The sequence below is a fragment of the Poromitra crassiceps genome (assembly GCF_964638095.1).
Source record: "Poromitra crassiceps genome assembly, chromosome: 22".
Classification (NCBI taxonomy): Eukaryota; Metazoa; Chordata; class Actinopteri; order Beryciformes; family Melamphaidae; genus Poromitra; species Poromitra crassiceps.
The window spans coordinates 17,522,850-17,545,349 of NC_139647.1; the positions used below are offsets into that span (position 1 = coordinate 17,522,850).

At 46.2% G+C, this 22,500-nt stretch overlaps 2 protein-coding genes and 1 pseudogene across 3 annotated transcripts in view; 1 reads left to right on the plus strand and 2 right to left on the minus strand.

Annotated features, from left to right (window-relative positions):
- The window catches only part of atrnl1a (attractin-like 1a), a gene marked incomplete at both ends in the record, with an annotated part of 286,198 nt that overhangs the window by 143,297 nt on the left and 120,401 nt on the right, over positions 1–22,500 (plus strand). The window contains 2 exons of the mRNA XM_083658569.1: positions 1,942–2,099; positions 21,115–21,176. Of these exons, the coding sequence (XP_083514695.1) occupies positions 1,942–2,099; positions 21,115–21,176 (220 nt within the window). The remainder of the gene's footprint in view (positions 1–1,941; positions 2,100–21,114; positions 21,177–22,500) is intronic.
- Positions 4,063–5,376, minus strand: LOC310795963 (tumor susceptibility gene 101 protein-like; the record flags this gene model as incomplete). The annotated part of the gene is made up of 2 exons (XM_083658073.1): positions 4,063–4,604; positions 4,740–5,376. 2 exons carry the CDS (start codon positions 5,374–5,376, stop codon positions 4,063–4,065), a joined length of 1,179 nt encoding a protein of 392 aa, XP_083514199.1.
- LOC310796058 (ketohexokinase pseudogene) lies at positions 5,587–6,489 on the minus strand (annotated as a pseudogene). Its single transcript has one exon. The product of its transcript is annotated as a ketohexokinase pseudogene (transcript).

Below are 22,500 nucleotides of genomic sequence, written 5' to 3' on the forward strand. Positions count from 1 at the left end.
TGGTAGTCGGGGGAGGGAGTTGATGGCCGAGTGGCCGTTTGCTTACCGTAATTACCATATGTAAGTGGTCACGCACAGAGGGGATTGTCGGGAAAGAGATGGCTGTTTGAGGAAGCTCCCATTTACCTTATTACCGTAACATTTCAACAAAACAACATAACACAACACCACCGTTGTTTATTTTTACAGTGCACACAGTGTCCGCGGTGTGGTGAAAAGAGGGCAAGAGAGGAAATTAAAACAGAAGTGGATTTATAGTTAGAAAGAGTGCTAAAAAAGAGAGATTTTATTTGTATTTTTTTTTTTTTTTCTGAAAAAATCCATAGATAAGACGCACCGTTATATAAGCCGCAGGGGCCAAAAAACGGGAAAAAAGCCGCGGCTTATAGTCCGGAATTTACGGTAGATAACCTTTAGATCACTTTGGTAATCAATATTGAATTAGTAGGGACGGTAAGGAAAGAAAGATCGATGGTAAGATACTGCTGTACTGTACTACTGAAACACTGCAGCACTGTCCAGCTGCTGAAGATGTAACACAGTCCAACTGTCTGACTAGTAAATATTCAGTCAAGGTCTGCTTAATAACGAGGCCATTTTGTGACATTTCATTATTGTCTAATTGCGTACAAAGTACGCCGTGCTCTAAAATGTAACCGCGGAATCATTTGATACGTGAGTACATCGCTAAGTGCGCTGTTTTTAGACCGTATCGAAAGACTCTCATTCGTTTAGCCGGCCGTCTCTAAAGACACACTAAGTAGCTTTCACTTTCATTTGTGCCCAAGTGTCCTTCAGTCAAATGATCAGATGCACTTACCTCTGGACTCCAGGGGATCCCCCCTCCTGGACTCCAGGGGATTCCCCCTCCTGGACTCCAGGGGATTCCCCCTCCTGGACTCCAGGGGATTCCCCCTCCTGGACTCCAGGGGATCCCCCCTCCTGGACTCCAGGGGATTCCCCCTCTTGACAAAACACATTGGGAGCTATTTTAAATTCAGGCATTAGGGCATTTTAAAAAGTGTTCTTTTTCCCCCTGATTTCAATTACGATAAAAGCATTCTGCTCTCACATTCGCAGTGTCTTGGGGTCCAGAGCCTCTCCAGTTTGGTACTCGAGTGTGTGTGTGTGTGGGTGGGTGGGTGTGTGTGTGTGTGTGTGTGTGTGTGTGTGTGTGTGATTGTGTGCTGGCTATTACAGTGTTTTATGACCCTGATAAAGCAGGAGGTGGTGATATATTTTATTCAAACTGTCTGAAAAACTAGCCCGGTAATACAAAAGTGCTGATAATGCGCTGAAAAATAGTGAACTCGGACCACTTCAGCACCGAGAGAAACTTAGAACCATGGTCAGAATTAGTAGGAAAAGTCATGAAAATGCTTTTGCTTCTTCTAAACGGAATCGTAGACATTTTCTCCTCACAAGAGAATTAGCAGATTATGGGAGTTCACACTTTGAACGACTTAATGGGTTGCTTTATTCTGGCCGATAGCGGGCAACGTGAGTCTCCGATTGCGTCTTGACTATACGTTCTCGTACAACGTTTTGAACAGGCAAATCATGTATTTTTGCTGCTGCCTGCCTGTCATGTAATATTAATGAGTTGACATTGTTAGCTGATGCTAATTAGGTAGCATTAACAGAAAAATCAAACATTCACATTGAACAGATGCATCTGGTCTCCAAGCATCATTTTGAGATGTTTTGGTTGGTCAGACGTTCCTATACAGACACAATTGGCTGTGTCTGGTACGAGTCCTGGTCGCTGCACTAGTGCCCCCTCTGATCGAAGACTCCACTCTTTCTATTCTAAAATGTTCTGTTCTCTTTTATATATTTGACACTTTACACACTGTAGTTTAGTCTAGTATATTTTAACCTGCTCTATTCCTTGTCACCCTTTTCCTCAATGCAGCCACTCTCTGTCTCTCTCCCACACAGCTGGCACCATCTCAGGTGAGGAGATGCCCATCGTGGCGAGGAGCAACATCAAGGAGCACAGAGACAGCTTCTCATGTGAAAAGTTCAACTTCAGACTTAACCACAACATCACCTTCTACGTCTACGTCTCCAACTTCAGCTGGCCCATCAAGATCCAGGTAGGAGGGGAGGGGAGGGGAGAGGAGAGGAGAGGAGAGGTGGTTGTGGTTGTGGTTGTGGTTGTGGTTGTGGTTGTCAGGAGGAAGGAGGAAGAGAGCAGTAATAATCACAACTGAGATCAATTTGATTTGATTTGATTTCTTTTCCAATATTTTATTTTTCAGTCTTTTTCGGAATACAAAGAACAAAATGTAACAGTCTCAGACACAGGAAAAGGAGAAAAGGACAAAAAGGCATACATACTGTATATTCATTTGATTTGATTTGATTTAATGGTGGCAGTGGGCAAATAGTGGACAGTAGTAAATAATATACGGTAGTAACATAGTAATGGACAACAATCAGACAACAGACCTGAAAACCCAGAGAGAAAGAGAGTGGCCTTTGATGTCTGTTAAATTTTGGATTCAAATAGGTCAATGATCTCAGATTTTTTTTCAGGAAAATGATTCTTCAAGGTGCACAGGTGGTTTGCAGATCCTTAAAAAGTAATGAATTCAACTATGCAAATTCAAGTTATACCTGTTTAGAGTAACAGTACACTTTCAGAAGTCTTCAAAATGTGTTTTTTTCAGGGGGCACTGTCTCTGGTGGGAGATCAATCAGCCATCGAGGCACAGACTTACATGCTAGCGTTCCATTTCCCCCACTTTCACTTGGATCGCTGTGGCAGAATCAATCTTTAATTTCATCATAACTGACTTTTTAAAGGTCTACATTAATAATACATGCCGTGACCTGCAGAAACACCAGGGGCACTGTGTTTGTGTTTGTGTGAGTTATTTGTGTTCATGATATTTATCCTATATTTAAACTCCTACTGAAGTAAGTTAGATGAGCTCTTTGGCTGAACAACGTACTGTAAAAAGCAGAGGGGGGGTAGTTTGCATCAGCGTCGTCTTGCCAGGTTTCAGGAGCTGTCTCTCTGCAGAATATACGGCCCTGACATTGAGCATAAAGCATTCTGAAAAGTGTTTGGCAAATCTACTATCACATTTAATGATCTGTGAGTTTGCCAATGTCTCTCCATCAATTATGCAGCGCCTGGATTAAATCTACAGGCGACAGCCAAACACTGAATATTCACGCTCTTCTAGCCTTATCATCCATTAAATTGAGGTAGACTTTTAGCGGGTGATATTTTAAGATGACTGTCACGCAGGGTGTGTGTGTGTGTGTGTGTGTGTGTGTGTGTGTGTGTGTGTGTGACTGTCACGCAGGGTGTGTGTGTGCTGTCACGCAGGGTGTGTGTGTGCTGTCACGCAGGGTGTGTGTGTGCTGTCACGCAGGGTGTGTGTGTGCTGCTGTGTCGTGATGGATGGGTGGGGGGTGAGGAGTGACGGAAAGGAGAAATTAGTGTGAGTGAAAAGCAGGCAGGCTTAACTGATGCTGAGACTAACTGTCCAGGCAAACAGTCCAGAGTGGAGGAAATGGAGGAAGCCTAACTGACGACTGCGGAGAGATAACGACAATAATGACACAGAGGATGGATGGATGTCAGATGGATACTGCAGATACAGTAGATGAATGGTAGGACTAGCTGCCAGCTAAGAAGCTAGCCCGGGCGCTTTTTATTTGTTTTCCAGGAGGAAATTAATTACGGTGCGCCTGGGTAGTGCAGCGATAGATTCCCAGCCTACCAACACGAGGGTCACGGGTTCGCGGAGGGAGGGGAATTGGCAGGGAATAAGCGTCAGGGAATAAGCGTCATTCTCCCGCGTCGCTACGTCCTGCCGGTGAAACTCCTCGCTCTCAGGTGAAAAGAAGCTGCTGGCGACTTCACACGTGTCGGAGGAAGCATGTGCTATTCTACAACTCTCCCCGGATCGGCAAAGAGTGAATGAATTAAATGAATGAATTGATTTATTTATTGATGGGATGGGATTAAAGATGGGGAGAGATATAGAAAGAGTACAGGAGAGGAGAGGGGAGAGCAAGATGTTTCCAGGTAATGAGTGTTGGTCAGTACAGGTCACTGAGGCCGGCGGTCTTGCGGGCTTTCTGCATCAGGGCCCGATGCAGGAACTGCTTCCTGGACAGACTGCGTACGTGCCTGAGGAACACCTCCAGGTCTATGACGCCCCTGCGCAGGGCCTCTTCCAGGTAGAAGATGGTGTCCTCGATGGCTTTCTCCTCGGCATACAGGTTCAGGATCTGCTTGTACAGCGGCGCCGTGGGCACCATGACCTCGTCGATGTCGTTCTCCGACTGGTTCTCCATCTTCTCCAGGGCCTCGCTCAGCTCCTCGTCCTTCCTCCTCAGCAGCTTCATGTTCCTGTCCACCTCGGCCACTTCGTGCTCCAGCCGCGAGACCATGTCCTGGAGCTTCTGATGTCCTCTCTTCAGGTCCTCCTCCGTTCGCTTCAGGGCGTCCAGCTCCGGCTGGGCCCTTTCCATCTCCTCCTTCACCCTCCAGCGAAGCTTGTCGCTCACGGCCGAAATCAGAGACGCGCGGATGGTGTCCCTGCTGATGGGACTGTCTCTGCCAGGGCCCAGTGTGGAGCCTGGAGGAGTCTGGGTAGTGTAGTGTGCAGGGCCCAGTGTGGAGACTGGAGGAGTCTGGGTAGTGTAGTGTGCAGGGCCCACTGTGGAGCCTGGAGGAGTCTGGGTAGTGTAGTGTGCAGGGCCCGCTGTGGAGCCTGGAGGAGTCTGGGTAGTGTAGTGTGCAGGGCCAGCTGTGGCTGGATACGAGTGCTGCCCCCCCGGGTACTGGTATCCTGGATAGCCAGCAGGGTTGGGATTTGGGCCATAGGGGGAGACCGCGGGCATACCAGGCATGTGGGAAGGTTTATGGGCTCCTCCGCCAGCTGGGAAGGATTGGTAGAGAACCTGTCTGGTGGGGCGAGAAATCACGGGAGGCTCCTCTCCAAACACCACGATCATCACCTGGATGAGGCGGCACAGGTCTGACTGGCTGCGTTTCCATTCGTGCAGGTAAGGCAGGTAGATCTTGCCGTTGGCATCTATGTGCTTGCCAGTTCGGATCATCATCTCGCTGGTGGGCTTGACGAAACATATGGGAGGGTTGTCGGGGAACGTGTCCAGCAACCACAGACACACCGGGATGTTGTAGATGTGACCTCTGTAGCTGACCGGGACCGTTCCCGTCAAACTCATCAGGTCTCTCGTGGAGCCATCGTTGAACACGTAGGCATCCATGACAGGCATCAGCACCTCGTAGTGGGAGATGACTTTAGCTATCTCACGCACAGTCAGGTCTCTGTGTTTGTATTTCTTCAGCATTTGCTTCAGGTCACTTTCGTTCACAACTGCCATGGTTTATTTTACGTCGGCAGGTTTTCACCGCCCTATTATCTAGTAGTATAAGGTTGTAATTGCTCGAGTGACATCACTGGTGACATCATCCACGACGGTGATGTCATCAGTGATGCGATCACATCAGCGATGAGATCACAGTGATCTCTCTCTCTCGCCCCCCCTCTCGGTATTTATTTGTAACTTTCGCTCTGTGGTCTTCGCGCTTCTTCACGTCCCCACGACGCCGTCGTACCCCTGAGCGCCGCACTTCCTGCCGGCCACTTGGCAGCCGAAGGTCAGAGCTTCCTGTACACTTCCACCGTGTGACAGGGTGAAGATGACGGCAGCGTTGAAGGTGTCCCCGGCGCCGAGCGTGTCGACCACGGCCTCGGGAGGAAAGGCGTCCGAGTGGACGACGCGTCCGTCTGGACCCAAGGCGTCCGCTCCGAGCTCCGCCCACGCACAGACCAACAGCGCCCCCTCCTTCGCGCGGCGGTACAGCCCGCTCAGAGCGGCAGCAGCAGAGCGGAAACCAAAGTGCTTGGCCACATCTTTGCTGACAAAGACCACGTCTCCGTGAGGGAACAGCTGGTACAGCGGCTCTCTGCTCTTCTCGATCTCCACGGAGACGGTGATTCTGCGTTGACGCGGCAACGAGTCGTTGTGGAGCCTCACCTGTTGGATCATGTCCACCTGCTCGGCGGCGTTCCGCCCCTCCCAGTGGATCCACCTGAACCGATGGAGGTCGACCTTGGAGAAATCTGCTGCTGTCACATCGGGAAGGTTCCTGTTCGCGTGCAGGATCGTGCGGCTGCCGGTGCTGATGTTGCTGATGACCACAGAGGCCGGGAAGACGCACTGAGCGTGCTCAGACGAGAGCGAGACGTCGATGGAATATTTCCGAAAGTCATCGAGAACGAAGTCTGCGACGGGCCCGGGAGCCAGCGTGCCCAGGAAGGCACAGGGGGCGCCGAGGAGCGACAGCACCGTGCACGAGTTTGACGCATTCCCTCCCCTCTGCCAGCGCTGAGACACGCACCTGCTGTCAGAGTCTTCCTCGGGGTATTCGTCCACCACGCTGATGATGTCCAGACAGACCAGACCCACACACAGGATCTTTCTCTCCTCCATGTTGAGTCAGAGCACACAGCCACTGTTTCCCTACCCAGTGACGTCACTTCTTCTTCTTCTTCTGTGGTGTTTTATGGCAAGTTGGCATCCTTTATGTTGCATTACCGCCCGCCTCCATCCACTGTTTCTCTAGATTCTCAGTGATGTCACTCGGGATGACCTTGCTAGTTGGGCAATTGTGCGTCGTTGATGTCACAATCGTCATCACTAATGATGACATCACAATTGCTTCGAGTGACATCACTAATGATGTCATCACTGACATCATCACCAAGGACATCACAATTGCCGCACCGCTTATTTCCTTTCGCTGGGACATAACTGTATGACATCATCTGCGACCTGTACAGGGCCAGCAGCTCTATAAGTCACTCTGTTGGTTGGTCGGTTGGTCCACCAAAAAATGTTGGTTGGTCAAAATCAATGTCAGAGGAGTGGATGACAAATCACAAATTCACATATCTGGTCTTGCGAAGGCAGACAGGCAGGCAGACAGACAGACAGACAGACAGACACACAGACAGACCCACAGACAGACTGACACACAGTCAGACAGACCCACAGACAGACACACAGACCCACAGACAGACAGACACACAGACAGACCCACAGACAGACAGACACACAGACAGGCAGACAGACAGACAGACACACAGACAGACCCACAGACAGACACACAGACCCACAGACAGACAGACAGACAGACACACAGACAGACCCACAGACAGAATACAGTCATTGGAAAGGGTCACAGATGTGAGGAGTGAGAAGCGATGACATCAAGTGAAAACAGCAGCTCTCCTCTTGTGTCCTGGCAGCTTGTATCATCACAGTCTCTCCTCTTGTGTCCTGGCAGCTTGTATCATCACAGTCGTTTGCTTCATCCAAATGTCTTGTCGTGTTTATTGCTGAGTGTCCTGTGCCTCGTTAAGGCTCATTTGTCCATCGATTGCTCCCCCTCATATGCATTTCCCATTAATGCTACATTATCAGCGCTCTATATAGCCGCTGGTTGAAAGGTGATATGATAATTACTATGATGAAGCCTGTCCCGCCAGCGTATCAGACGCACCGTGTGGAACACGAGAAGGTCCGGTGACCTTGGTCGCTTCCGACGCCAGAACAGGTCAACCAAGTGAAACTGCCCTGAGAATTGGTAATGGCCAGGTCTGATCTATAGCTGATCTAATGGACCAATCGACACTCACACACTCGCACGCACACACGCACGCACACACACACACACACACACACACACACACACACACACACACATAAGCTGTTATACAGACAGGGAAATTACCTGTAAATCAAGACTGGCTATTTCCCGGAATTTCCCTTCACACCTGAGGGAGCACGTGTGAAAATAGCAGCGAAAGTACCTGTATTTGAGGGGGCTCGACTTGCACTATAAGCTGTCAGACAATTTAACGTTATCCACCTTATTTTTGTGAGGCTCCCGCTGTAAAATAATTCTGGGAGCAATATCCGGTCTAGAACGTGAGCAGCTGTGTGTTTACGCTTCCTTGTCGAACTCCGACGTTAAACGTTTGCTCGTCACAAAATAACACTCGTTTTGGGAATGTAGCCTAATGATGTTATCTATCACATCCGCTAACCTGTTGCTCGTTGAACAAGTCGGCATTTATCAGCTCAGCTGCTATTGTTTCATGTTAATTTTGGATGATTTAACATTGGCTGTAAGGTCATTTAACTGTTGCACGTTGCGCTGTGCAGCAGGCATGGGGAGGTGGAGGTAGAGCAGAGGAGACGAGAAGATAATTTCGCCAGTTTGCTTTGATGTGCGCGAATGATTAGATTATGCACGCTGGAAGTGAACGTTAAAGGAACACTCCGCCCATTTTCAACCAGCTTTGTATCATTAGAACATCAGTAGTATATCAGAAAACTGTAAACTGTTTTGAAGTCTGTCATTTAATTTGACAGTTATTGAGTGTTAAAGTGTGGACCAGTGACATCACTGGTCCACACTAATTCAAATGAATAACTCATTAACTCAAATCAACTCTCAATAACTGTCAAACTAGATGACGGTTTTGAAGTCATTCATCTAGTTTGACAGTTATTGAGAGTTGATTTGAGTTAATGAGTTATTAATTTGAGTTAGTGTGGACCAGGGATGTCACTGGTCCACACTTTAACACTCAATAACTGTCAAATTAAATGACAGACTTCAAAACAGTTTACAGTTTTCTGATATACTACTGATGTTCTAATGATCCAAAGCTGGTTGAAAATGGGCGGAGTGTTCCTTTAAGCAACACCTCGCCCATGAGAGAAGGACCGGCAAATGACTTGACACGTTTCACACTTGAGTCGCTCTGCCAGCCTACCGGTCCTGTCTGTCACTACCGAGGAGCTAGTAAAACATCAGCGATCGTGGGGGCGCACTTGTACCGGAAAACAACTTTCACACATGAAGGCATTACACCGCTTTCTGGTCATTTCCCGGGTATAAAGCGCATGTGTGAAAACGGCTATACACACACACTCTCTCACACACACACACACACACACACACACACACACACACACACACACGCACGGACGTATGCATGTCCATCTCAGGTGAAATCGGCATGACGTGGTGCAGGCCAGGCCGGGCAGAAACACCAGTAGGAAAGAACCATCTCTCTCTCTCTCTCTCTCTCTCACTCACTCATTATCTCTCTGTCACACTCACGCACCCATACGTACACACACACACACGCACACACACACACACACACACACACACACACACACACACACACACACACACACACACACACACACACACACACACACACACACACACACACACAGCATACACACATGTAGAGAAACTCATTATATTGCTCTCTCTCTCTCTCACTCACACACACAGTGCTGTACACCCACACCTGCTCAGACAGATTTTACATCCGTCAAAAAATGATTGAGCGAATGTATTGTCTATGACAGACATGGGCACACACACGCACACACACACACACAGACACACACACACACACACACACACGCACACACACACACACACACACACTCTCACACTGAAATTTCCTCCCGGCTATCCTGTGTTCTCTGCCTGCACCTGCTCTGTTGGAGCTGCGACCAGCTGCTCTATAGGTTGGTTGTTTGGTTGGTCCACAAAAAGTTGGCGCCTACAGTTTCCGCCCATAGGAGGCTGAAATTTGTCATGGAGGTCAAGTGTGTGTGTGTGTAAAGGTGTGTGTTTGTGTTGTGGACAAAAATGGAAATGCAGAGGCAGAGCAGGGTGGGCTGCTGCCCCTGCCATCCTGCATTTCGCAAATTCACACATTTTTCTCTCTCTTCTACATAAAATGCTCACGCACACATCCATCCATTCACTTCCTCTCTCTCTCACACACACACACACACACACACACACACACACACACACACACACGTATTCTGGCGGTGTCATGACATCACCTGGGTGTGGAGGGCGGGGCTGTAAGGCAGAAGGTGACATCACCTGGGTGTGGAGGGCGGGGCTGTAAGGCAGAAGGTGACATCACCTGGGTGTGGAGGGCGGGGCTGTAAGGCAGAAGGTGACATCACCTGGGTGTGGAGGGCGGGGCTGTAAGGCAGAAGGTGACATCACCTGGGTGTGGAGGGCGGGGCTGTGAGGCAGAAGGTGACATCACCTGGGTGTGGAGGGCGGGGCTGTAAGGCAGAAGGGGGTGTGTCACGCTGACCTCATACCTCAGTACCTCGCCCCCTTGTGTTCACCATGACGACGGGACTTTACCCGGACCACCATTTGCATTTCTCATTTATGAAATTTAAGAAGATTATTCCCAGAATTGATCCAAGATTCGATCCTGTGTTTATTTCTCTCTATAAAAAGAATATACACATGTAAATTGTACTATTTCTATTTTGGAAAAGTAGTCCATGTTTCAAAAATATTGAAAAAAGCACAAGACTATAGATCCCCTCATATTCCTCATATGAAAACATGAATAAAACATAAATCATATATAAATAAGATAAATTGATGGAAATTTTATGTAACATTCATAGCCTACTTTTGGAATAGAAATATAGAAAGAAGCATGTGTCACAGAGAAATAGCGTATAATGACTTGTTCATTTTGGCAGTGGTTTTCCCTAAATCAGGTTGCGCTCGCATATGGCCGTAATAACAATATATTTTATTGATGAGGCCCAGTAGCGAACATGGCCCAGTTTATCTCTTCATCTCTCTGTTCTGAAAGAACTGTTCTAATTCAGCACAGCAGTACGCCTACTTGGCAATTCACCAGAACCAAGATAGCTGTTTCTCATTTACACATCTCCCTTTGTAACTGAGCAGAAAGTGGTATCGCTGCAAGAAGGGAGGAGCACGCTACTGTATGTTGAGATGAGTAGTTCTTGCTATCTTCTACTTTCTCTTTCAGAGAAGCAAAATGAAAAATTATAATAATAATAATAATAATACATACATACAATTATAATAAAATAAAATAATACTCTGAGAAGTTGAGAAATGTTACTCTTCCTGAATTATGCATTTTCTTTTTTGTAATTTCGTGGTGGACGATAACAATATGAAGTCCGCTAACTAACTGATGCTGTCCATGGATCACAGCCTAATAGACCAGCTGATTACGAGTCTTCTCTCTGAGGTGAGCGGCCATTTTGTTCCAGGCAAACGCTGCCCCGGCATGATTGGCTGGTTGATTTGATTTCCCGCTGAATTCAGTCACTTATTTATCCTCTGCGCCTCCCATCATTAAATAGAATGTCTCTCGTAATGAGATGCCTGATACCCGTTCACTCACTCACATAGAAGCAAGTCCAGAAAGAGCCAGATACACACACATGCACACACGCATGCACACGCACACGCACACGCACGCACACACACACACACACACACACAGTAGTAAGAGCTGGGTGTATCTTGAAGCTGTATTAGGTTCCATAGGGTGGAATAAGAGAGGAGAGGCTGAGTGCTGCCATTTAAGCAGGCAGGGAATCAGCGCATCACTCAGCAGCATCAGGACCGCGGGACAAATTAGGTTTGGGATGTGGGAATAACATAGTGTGTATGTCTGTTTGTGTGTGTGTATTAGAGGATAAATAGTGTGTGTCTGTGTGTCTGTGTGTGTGTGTGTGTGTGTATTAGAGGTTGAACTGCTTGAACTGGCCTAGTGCTGCGTTCTCAGTTCTCCCTCCTGAACTCACAGCTTAAACCATTTTGCGGTCTGTATGCAGTTGTTTTGAGAAAATGAAATAAATCCGAACCATAATGAAGATGTAAATGGACTAACATTTGAATGCTGAATGATATGCTCTCCATCGTGGTCTGATAGGTACAGTAAGCTAAGGGGATAATCACCTCCTAGGTGTGTGTTCAACCATTCTAACGCACGGAGGCGAAGAGCCACCCGACGCGATAGCGGAGGGTTGTTGCCTCCGCAAAGTGCATTCAAATCATTTAACGCACACCTAGGAGTTGATTATTCCTGCTTATGCCATGGTCATTTGCAAACAATACAAAAATAAATGGAAACGATGTTCAGTGCTCCAGTGAATAGGATGAACCTTGGATAACGTTAGCCTGCTGTAGGAGCCGGCGACGGCAGGTGATTTAGTACGCTCAGCTCATTAAGAACACTTTGGCTCAGCTGAGTCAGAGGACTAACGCCTGGCACACACCAGAAACGTCTCCGTCGCAGCGCGTCACGCAAGCGTTGATCAGGAGCCTGGCCGTTCAACACCAGAAGCGTTGATCAGGAGCCTGGCCGTTCAACACCAGAAGCGTTGATCAGGAGCCTGGCCGTTCAACACCAGAAGCGTTGATCAGGAGCCTGGCCGTTCAACACCAGAAGCGTTGATCAGGAGCCTGGCCGTTCAACACCAGAAGCGTTGATCAGGAGTCTGGCCGTTCAACACCAGAAGCGTTGATCAGGAGCCTGGCCGTTCAACACCAGAAGCGTTGATCAGGAGCCTGGCCGTTCAACACCAGAAGCGTTGATCAGGAGCCTGGCTGTTCAACACCAGAAGCGTTGATCAGGAGCCTGGCCGATCAACACCAGAAGCGTTGATCAGGAGAAGTTTAATAAGTGAAATAAGTGAAGTTTATTATGAATTACGTTATCATACTATACGACATCAGTTTGTAATCTGCTACACCCATATGAAGTAATGGCCAGGTAATGTAATAACGTGATGTTATTACATTAGCCAGCAATGTATTACATGCACAGGTTTGATGACATTTTCAAGTCATTCAAAGGGAAATTGTATCATATTTTGACAAATTATCGCATTATGTGGCAGTTAGTACAGTATCAGTTACATGCCTTTTTTGAGAACGCTACACGATGCTTTGTGTTACTTTGCAGGTTGATAGACTTGTGAGTGAAGATAACTCTAGTGTCACTCTCAGTGCAGAAAGATCAAAGTGTGTGATGAATAAAAATCAAAATAATCAAAATAGGATTAAAAGTGATTTGAACCGTTATAGGATACCTACTTTGCTGTTTGCGCTTCAGCCCGTTCCTCCTGTGTGAGTTGCAGATTGACGCACTAAAGTAGGTCTTAAGCACCTGTTAGGAGCAGGCGCATCTGTGAGGCCTCCTAACAAGTGGCACGCATATGGCAGCACAGGGCTCATTTGCATAGCATGGAGGTGGAGGCGGGCACTTGGCAAATGCCTCGCTTTGGTCATTAGGTCGTCTCATGAATATGCAAGCGGTGATGTTGAGCGTTATTTTAAACAGTTTTTTTTTGCTCCCAGTGAAATACACGCACGCATATATTACTGGTTCACATGCTGATGCACGTGAAGGCATGCATAATGAACGTGTTAAACTCACACATGTGCTACTTTAACTAATACATACAGTAGATATATATATATATATATATATACATGTACATGTACATATATATATATATATATATATATATATTTTTTTTTTTTCTAAAAATTAATTAAAATCGTAGTGCCACCGTCAGACTTGCTCCAACGTGACCTTCTCCCTGCTCCACAGAGCGCGTTGAATTTTGAAAGGCTTCACCAAAAAAAACAAGCGATTCGACTTTATTCCAATGCGGGAGAACGTCTGCATCAGCCATCGTGGATTGAGCGCCATCGGACGCAAAACACGGGCACAACACGGACGTGACGCGGACGCAACACGGACGTGACACGGACGTGACACGGACGCAACACGGACGCGACACGGACGCAACACGGACGCGACGCCAGCAGTGGAGGAATATTGACTTCTGTAAATGGATCATTCCTTTGATGGCTGACGGTTGATGGCTGCAGTGGAGCAGGGCCACCTCTCTCTTACTCACTCTCTCCTACTGTACTCTCCCTCTCTCTTTGGCCCATCCGCCCCTCTCTCCTACTGTACTCTCCCTCTCTCTTTGGCCCATCCGCCCCTCTCTCTCCCTCTCTCTTTCTGTTTCCCTCTCTCCCCCTCATTGTTTTCCTTTTGTCTCTTTCGTCTTCGTTCACGTATTGATTAGCCGAGCGCAGCCTTTCATTCCAGCTTTTAACAAGCAGGCCGCGGCCACAACTACAGGGAATTCAAAGGCAGCCCACTTCTATCACTCGCTGCTAGGTATGTCCCCAGAGGGCCACCGTAGGCCTCCGGTAATGACTGGACTGTGGAACTCTCGCCCCTTGTAGTCCCCCCCCCCTTTACATCATTCCTGTTGGCTCTCATCTCTTGTGTTCTATGTCTTTTGATTTGTTATCTCTCCCTCTCTCTCTCTCTATCTCTCTCTCTCTATCTCTCTCAGGATAATTGCAGCTCGCTCTACCACTAAGCGTTAGAAAACGGTGTCCGTCACTCAGCCGTCACTCTCCTTGACACGGCACTGTGAAAGAGAGGTTCCCACCTCCACACTAAACACATGTGCTTTATCTGACATGAAAGTGTCCAGGTGCAGTTATTTACATCCTAGAGATGAATGTTGGAGACATTTGACACAGTCAAGCTTTAACGTGTCATCAAACAGGCTGAGAAGTTCTGCAACACGTTGACCTGGTCATCTTTATTTTGTCATAAGAATCTTGTTGATACAGTGAAATGATTACAAAGCAATTTACAAAAACAAAGACAAGGATAAACAGTCAAAGTAAATATAGCATCATAGCATAGGGAGGTTAAGAACAATTAATAAAAGATAATTTAAAGCAAATGTGTCAAATTAATTTGGCCTTTCCAAAAAACCCTGAGGAGCCAAGTACAGTAATTTACTGTAAATGAGAAGAGATAAAATCATGAGTAACTATCCACATCCCAAAAGAATAAAAACTATCTCCCGTATCTATCTATAAAAATGATTGATTAAACTAATCAATTTTGGAATATTGGAATTAATTTGCTTTCTTTAACTCATTGAGTGCCAGCCACTTTTGGAGAACGGACGCTCCCAGTGCCAGAGTTTCAGAGCTTTTTTCAGTGATTTCTCGAGGCCCACAGAATATTGTGTGATATTACTATGTAAACAATGAACACGCAAAAAGAACGATGAGACTCTTTTCTATCATCAGCAAAAACAGGTTTATTGATATCATTTTCTGTTCTTTAGTTATCAGCCGGAGAAGATAGCTTGATTTAACAAAAAAGAGCAGTTTTTTTCTAGAAGCTGAGATAATGGCCCTTTTGTGAAATTAAACATTTCAAACACATCACTGACTCTGAAGCTAATTTTCTGATGTAGTCACACCTCAAAAATAATTTCCTTCAATAAAACAGTGAAGGCCAGGGAATTTTGTTTGGCAGAATAATATTTTTAGCTGCAACCAGCAGCGCTGGCCCCTGCGTGCGCTGCTGGTTGCAGCTTCTTGCTGATCTTGATTTGCTGCTGGTGGGCATCGGATATTCTGGCTTGCGTTTGCCAACCCTGTCCTGCTGCCTGGGTCTGTCTGGGTCAGTGTTGTGTGCTGCTCTGCGTGCCCCCCCCCCCCGCCCCGCCCCGCCTCAACTGCACACTCCTCCTTATGGGAGGTGGCTCTCTGCTGAGTTTGCTCTGCACTGTGAAGGGTGCGCGTCGGCGACATCCAGCTTTTTCCGCGTGTGTTTGTCACCGGCTACTACTGTATGCTTCCAGTTGAGAATAATAACGGCTGATCATGTGAATGGGCTGTCGGCGACAGCCTGTCGCAGCGGACATGGAGGAGCTCAATTGTGGGAGCAGATTGGCTGCTGCCTGCTGCAGGCACATCTAACGTTAAAACGCTTCATGCATATCGATGCATACGGATGCGATGCGATTTCCGTTTCCCCAACGACTTATTCTCTGTTTTTCTCTGCCTTTCTGTTAACCTGGAGAGCACTGTCGCCACCTAAGGGTTCTGTAAAATAGGTTATAGACCTCCAATAGCTACAATAGTTGTACAGGAGCTGCGGAAGGCTTTGATCGACGTCCCACCGTCAAAAAACGCATTGGACGTCGAAAGACGTCCGTGGCACTCTACGTCACTATTTAATTGGACGTCGAAAGACGTCCATGGCACTCAATGAGTTAATTGCTGATTGGCTTTTCCCTACTGGCTTTACATTGGTGGACAGACAGAGGACAGAATGTGTTGAATGAAGTCAGGCGGGTGAATTTGAATAATTCTCACTTATTTTGTAGTAACGCAATTTATGAGAAAGGCTCAGCTCGGGAATATGTCCAAGTTAGTGGACGTATGCAAATTTAAAATAAGATGGCCGGGGTCCAAAATTCATTTGTGTGGGACCCCAGATGTAATGTCTACTGCGGATGACAGTGTGTTGCCATGGAGACCGGAAATCTATTAGAAAATGTGTAGGCGAATCTTACAACATGTAGGCTACTGTTTAAGCCTACAATACCTGTATTTATTCAGGTTCTATATTGTGTGTGTGTGTGTGTGTGTGTGTGTGTGTGTGTGTGTGTGCGCGTGCGTGCGTGCGTGTGTGTGTGTGTGTGAGTGTGTAGGCAGGCATTGAATTTTAAGTGTATAACAGAGGATGATATGCTTCTTTTGATAGTAGTAGTGGAAGAGGCTGTGTGTATGTTTATGCATGTATCTTCACACACGTGTCTCTGTTTACACATCTGTGTATGCTGATCTACTTACATTAAAACATGCCTGCATCATGCATAGCATGTGTGTGTGCATGTTTGTTTGTGTGCGTGCGCGCGTGTGTGTGTGAGTGTGTGTGTGTGCGTGTGCGTTTCAGTAGTGTCAAGTTTGTGCCTCGGTGCCTCTGCAGTGGTGCAGGTCAAAAAATGGGCGGGGTCTAAATAGCTTATTGATTGTAGTTGCATTTAACGACTGCAGCTGTTGTAAATTGAAATGATGTCTGCGCTGGCTGGCTGGCCTGGGACTGGAAAGTGTGTGTGTGTGTGTGTGTGTGCGTGCGTGCGTGCTATACTACATTACAGCTTTTGTGAGGTGTCCCTTGTGCTATTCTGCATTTGTGCACTTATTTGTTCTTAACAAATATTTGTTGTTGCTGTACAGTACCTCTTGGATGTGCTTGTGTGTTTCCAGGTGCGTTTCTATGTAACTGTGTGTGTGTGTGTGTGTGTGTGTGTGTGTGTGTGTCTGTTGGTCTCTGTCTGTCGGTGGTCCGTGTGTGTCTACATTCATTATAAGTCTTGTCAGTTGGTGGGTGAATGGTGTAAAAGCTTGAGTGCAAAGCCAGGCTCTTTTTCTCCCTTACGTCCCTGTTTAATGCTGCGTCCCCCTGGACCCAAATCAGCTTTTCTCCCCCTTTCTCCCTGTCAGGCTGTTTTACCTGCCGCTCAAACGGCCCGTTAGAGCACTTAAGCCCGTTCTGCCCGTTCCTTCCTCTCCTCTCCTCTCTCAGAGGAATCAACCCAACACAAAGACGACAGACTCACTGGCTATTAGGTCCATTTAAAGGTGTACTGTACCACATTGGATATGCTTGGAACACAGTATATATATCATTGTCAGATTTATTGATGACCGTAATTGGTGTTACGTTTTATAGCTCCTTTTGAGCTGCGGCGCTTCTATGAGAGCTTTTCCTCTGGTTTAAAAATGGCCCTTCGCCTATAATGAGGATCAGAGATGTCAGATCATTTGCATATTGGTCGCGTCAGCTGCACCCATTTCTGGTCGTCTGCAACTTTGATGAAGGTAAACCTGCGACTTTTCAACACCTTTTTAAATGCCACTTAGAATGAGTTATAATGCCAGTGTTGCCACTGACGTGAACGTGACAAAGAACAGACACTGCGACAGACTTAAAGGGACAGCTCGCCCTAAAATCTAAAATAGATATTTTTCCTCTCACCTGTAGTGCTATTTATCCATCTATATCGTTTTGGGATAGTTGCCCGAGTTTTGGAGATATCGGCTGCAGATATGTCTGCCTTCTCTTGAATACAATGGAACTGGATGGCACTCGGCTTGTAGTGCTCGAAGCGACAAAAAAATACATCGAAAAACTCAACAGCATTGTCTCTTTCCAGAAATCATGACCCGGTTACTCAAGATAATGCACAGACTTTGTTGTGAGCAGTTTCATGTAGGAACTATTTTCTTTTGCAGTCTCATGTAGGAACTAGCTAGCAGCTAGCGCGTGTAGTTTGGTCAAAAGAAAATAGTTCCTCCATGAAACTGCTCATAACAAGGTCTGTGGATTATCTTGAGTAACGGGGTCATGATTTCTGGAAAGAGACATTGCCGAGTGCCATCCAGTTCCGTTGTATTGGAGAGAAGGCAGAAACTCTGCGGCCGATATCTCCAAAACTCAGGTAATTCACACAAAACGATATAGATGGATAAATAGCACTACAGGCGAGAGGGAATATATATTTTGGATTTTAGGGTGAGCTCGCTGTCCCTTTAAGCACCCCTGTATTCATGGACTTTTGAGGCATTTAAAAATAAGGCAATCAAATTTCAGCACAAAGGCCAACAAAGACACAAATAACGTGCGCAGCGTTACAGCTGATGTCTGCATCCAGGCCAGGGTAATAACCTTAATGTACAAAACGAGTCAAACATCATCTTGTAAAACGTTATCTTTGGAAAACAACCAAAGTCTGTCAGTGTTTTTCTGCGCTTTTATCGCTCGAATATATGGAGGCATCTGAAGGAACAAAGCCAAAACCCACGTCTGAGTAATCAAAGCACAACAGAGAGCGTTTTCTTCAGCCATCAATTTACTGCACAGAATTGTTGGAATGTGCTTTTCTGCAGGTACACTTCCTCTGATACCCTGCTGCACTTATTACATCGTGTCAAATAATTGGAAAAGATTTGCTAAATGTCAAATCCATTTCCTGCTTCTACAGTAGGAATGCACTTTTACTCGCACGCTCGTCTCTCCTCCTCCTCGTGCTCCAGCCGACCCGGCCGGCCAATAGCATTTCTCTCAAGTGGTTTATTGGCATCGGTTTGTGTGAAAAAGTCTCTTCTGACAAGTGGGCGTCGATATCCATCTTTGTAACCGCCATATGCTCACAGGAAATACAGAAGCACAATGAGTGGTTTCACTTCATCATTCTACACACATTTAAACACGTTTCATGTCCGAGAAACTCTGGGTTTATATACGTTTAAATTCTAAATATCCGGTTATACACGACTCACTAGATGTTGCTAAATGCTTTGGGACTGAACACATTCACATTTTCCCTGATGGTCTTGGGGGGGGGGTTTGAGCTACATTTGCCACTTGTCACTTTTGAAAAATAAATTAACACTCAGAAAAGTCACTTAATCTAGGAATTAAGTGGCACCCCCCCCCCCCCCCGGATATTATGTTACTTACCACTTTGCTTTCTGCTGAAATAGATTTGCGGAAGGCTAAATAGAAACACAAAACAAGTTTAGAATGTTTTATTATTATTTTAGATTGGAAAGAATTGAGGCTGTGTAGAATACCGATAACGATGATCGTCTTCAGAATCAGTCATCCTTTAGGATCACATTAATCAGATAATATCTGTCATTGTGTGTCATTGTGACAGCTGTTGACAATCGTGCGGAAGGTCAAATATTTTTGGTTAGGCCCCTGTCGGTCCTGTGATATGCCAGCCTTAATATGGAATATAGGTGTATGTATATGTAAGGGATAATGTATATTGAGGCGGTGATTACGGGGGAAATAATGACCGACAGGTGGATTGAGCCCGACGCGTAGCGGAGGGCTTAATCGTTCACCTGAAGGTCATTATTTCCCAGTAATCACCGCATCAATATACATTATCCCGCTTAGAACACGGCCTACAACTAAATCATTCAATAATCTGACAAAAATAATTATTCAAATATATTTTTTAATAGCGTTTTCAACGACAAAGCGGTTTCATTCGTAATTGGCACACAAGACACCACAGCTGCAACTGGTTGGCCTAATTAGTAGTGGCTTGCTGACAAAAGGCTCTTATCAACTGATTAATCCAGGTGTGGCAGAGCAGCGGTCGGTTGTCGAGAAATAATGACCGGTGAATATTGTTGATTGACCAATCAGAATCGAGTATTCAAGAGAGCCGTGTTCTAAATATATATATATATATATATATATACAGTATATAGAGAGAGAGAGAGAGAATGAATGAAATAGCATTGTACCTGCTAGAGGATTATTTCCAAGCGGTAACACCAGCAGCAATGAGCAAACCTGCATTACTGACAATCCTTCCTTTATTAGAGAGGCATGTACACCCATTATTGACAGACTGATGGATGCCAGGAGGATATTATTATGATTATTATTATTATCTGCTGCGCCAAGCAAGCGATTTGCGATATAAAAACCACCCCTTTTCACTCAATATTCTATTCACGAAGCTAACATCAATAAGAGCGAGTGTGGTAGCGTTGCCGGCTGGTTAGCTGCGTCCCAGAAGTGCCTTGATGTGCTGCTGCGTGGATCTGTATCAGCATCAGCATCTCTCCCTCTCTAGAAACACGCCTGCCTGCCTGCCTTCCTCAGAGAAGCCTGCGCTCTGTTTTGGGCCTACAGGGGAGGAGAGAGAAGCCAATGGAAAATCAATTATGGCCGTAAATAATCCTCTTTACATGAGGGAGTTTAAACGTGGACAACAATAGCTTTTCAGGAGTTGTAATGTATCATAGCTGAAGGCCAAAGCTCTTCTCTACAGACAGCAGCACGCTGTACGTTGCTACACGCTACATGATACAAAAACACACATCAACGTTGATGAGGACATGCTGCTAAGTTGTGTTTGAGGGACGAGATAAGAGATGGAAATTTTGTGTGCGCGCGAGCGTGGGTGGGTGTGTGTGTGTGTGTGGCATGTGTGCGTGCGTGTGTGTGTGTGTGTGTGTGTGTGTGTGTGTGTGGCATGTGTGCGTGCGTGTGTCTCGCTTAGAGAGAATGTGTGAGCATGTTTTTGGCAGTAATAAACTTCTTCGCCCTATGTAAGAGGTCTGAACATTGGCCTTAGGTAAAAAAAATATATATATTTATCCACCGTATTGCATCAGTTTCAGATGATGTTCTATATAATACATGTTTGGGAAAACAAGGTTCTTATTCACAGTGGTTTTTGTTTGCTTCCTTCCTGTCTCAGTACATTAGCAAGATACTGTTACCTGCCTCTCTCTTCCTCACACACGTGTCTGTGTGTGTTTATCTCTCCCAACAGATCGCCTTCTCTCAGCATAACAGCATCATGGACCTGGTGCAGTTCTTTGTGACCTTCTTCAGGTACGTTTCACAATGACTTGTCTGTCTCATTTACACTATCACGATCAGACAGAGCATCCACAAGCACAGCCTCAACTCATGGTGCTAGGTAGTGCTAGCCTCAACTCATCATGCTAGGTAGTGCTAGCCTCAACTCATGGTGCTAGGTAGTGCTAGCCTCAAGTCATCGTGCTAGGTAGTGCTAGCCTCAACTAACGTTGCTAGGTAGTGCTAGCCTCAACTAACGTTGCTAGGTAGTGCTAGCCTCAACTCATTGTGCTAGGTAGTGCTAGCATCAACTCATCGTGCTAGGTAGTGCTAGCATCAACTCATCGTGCTAGGTAGTGCTAGCATCAACTCATCGTGCTAGGTAGTGCTAGCCTCAACTCATCGTGCTAGGTAGTGCTAGCATCAACTCATCGTGCTAGGTAGTGCTAGCATCAACTCATCGTGCTAGGTAGTGCTAGCATCAACTCATCGTGCTAGGTAGTGCTAGCATCAACTCATCGTGCTAGGTAGTGCTAGCCTCAACTCATGGTGCTAGGTAGTGCTAGCCTCAACTCATCGTGCTAGGTAGTGCTAGCATCAACTCATCGTGCTAGGTAGTGCTAGCCTCAACTCATCGTGCTAGGTACTGTAGTGCTAGCCTCAACTCATCGTGAATGTTAAGATGCTGCTGAAAGAGATCAAGCATGCAGTCAATCTGCCCCGGAGGGAAATCCATTACAACCAATGAAAACCGATTATTGATTGCTGTAGAATTCGACTGCCCATAAATCATATATTTATACCGCAGTGTTTCCTCTCAATATGAAACGTTTGGCCTATACCAATAACCAATATGAACATTGCTGTTATTTTGCTCATCGGACCGATACGATATACTGTATTAAAAAAATGACTAACACCTGCCGATACCGATTGCCGATATATCGTCTATCCCTACTCTGAACCTTTGAACTCGAGAGAAAACCAGTCACCATTGACAATTTTGGGGTTGACCTGCATCCTAAACACAGTTCAGGCTTACAGGTACAGGAGCACTAAGCTAGACGTTGGAGGTGCAGGCTTGTGAGCAGAAGGTCCGGGCCGTTTAGCAAGATGGAGGCAAATAAATAAGATCAATAAGAAATGCCTTCTCCGTGTGCTCAAAAACGTGCAGCTGCAGTGGGAAGCTGTGGTTGTGCTTCCCACTGTGGCTGCTGTGTGCAGTTGTCCCAAGTTGTGAAGTGTGGAAAAAGTACATGTTGTCGAGTAAAGTCTTATCTGGATCAATAAAGGCATAAGGAATCAAATCTAATTAAAAAAAGCTTGAGAGTTGAAAATCGTTCAACTCTTGGGAACC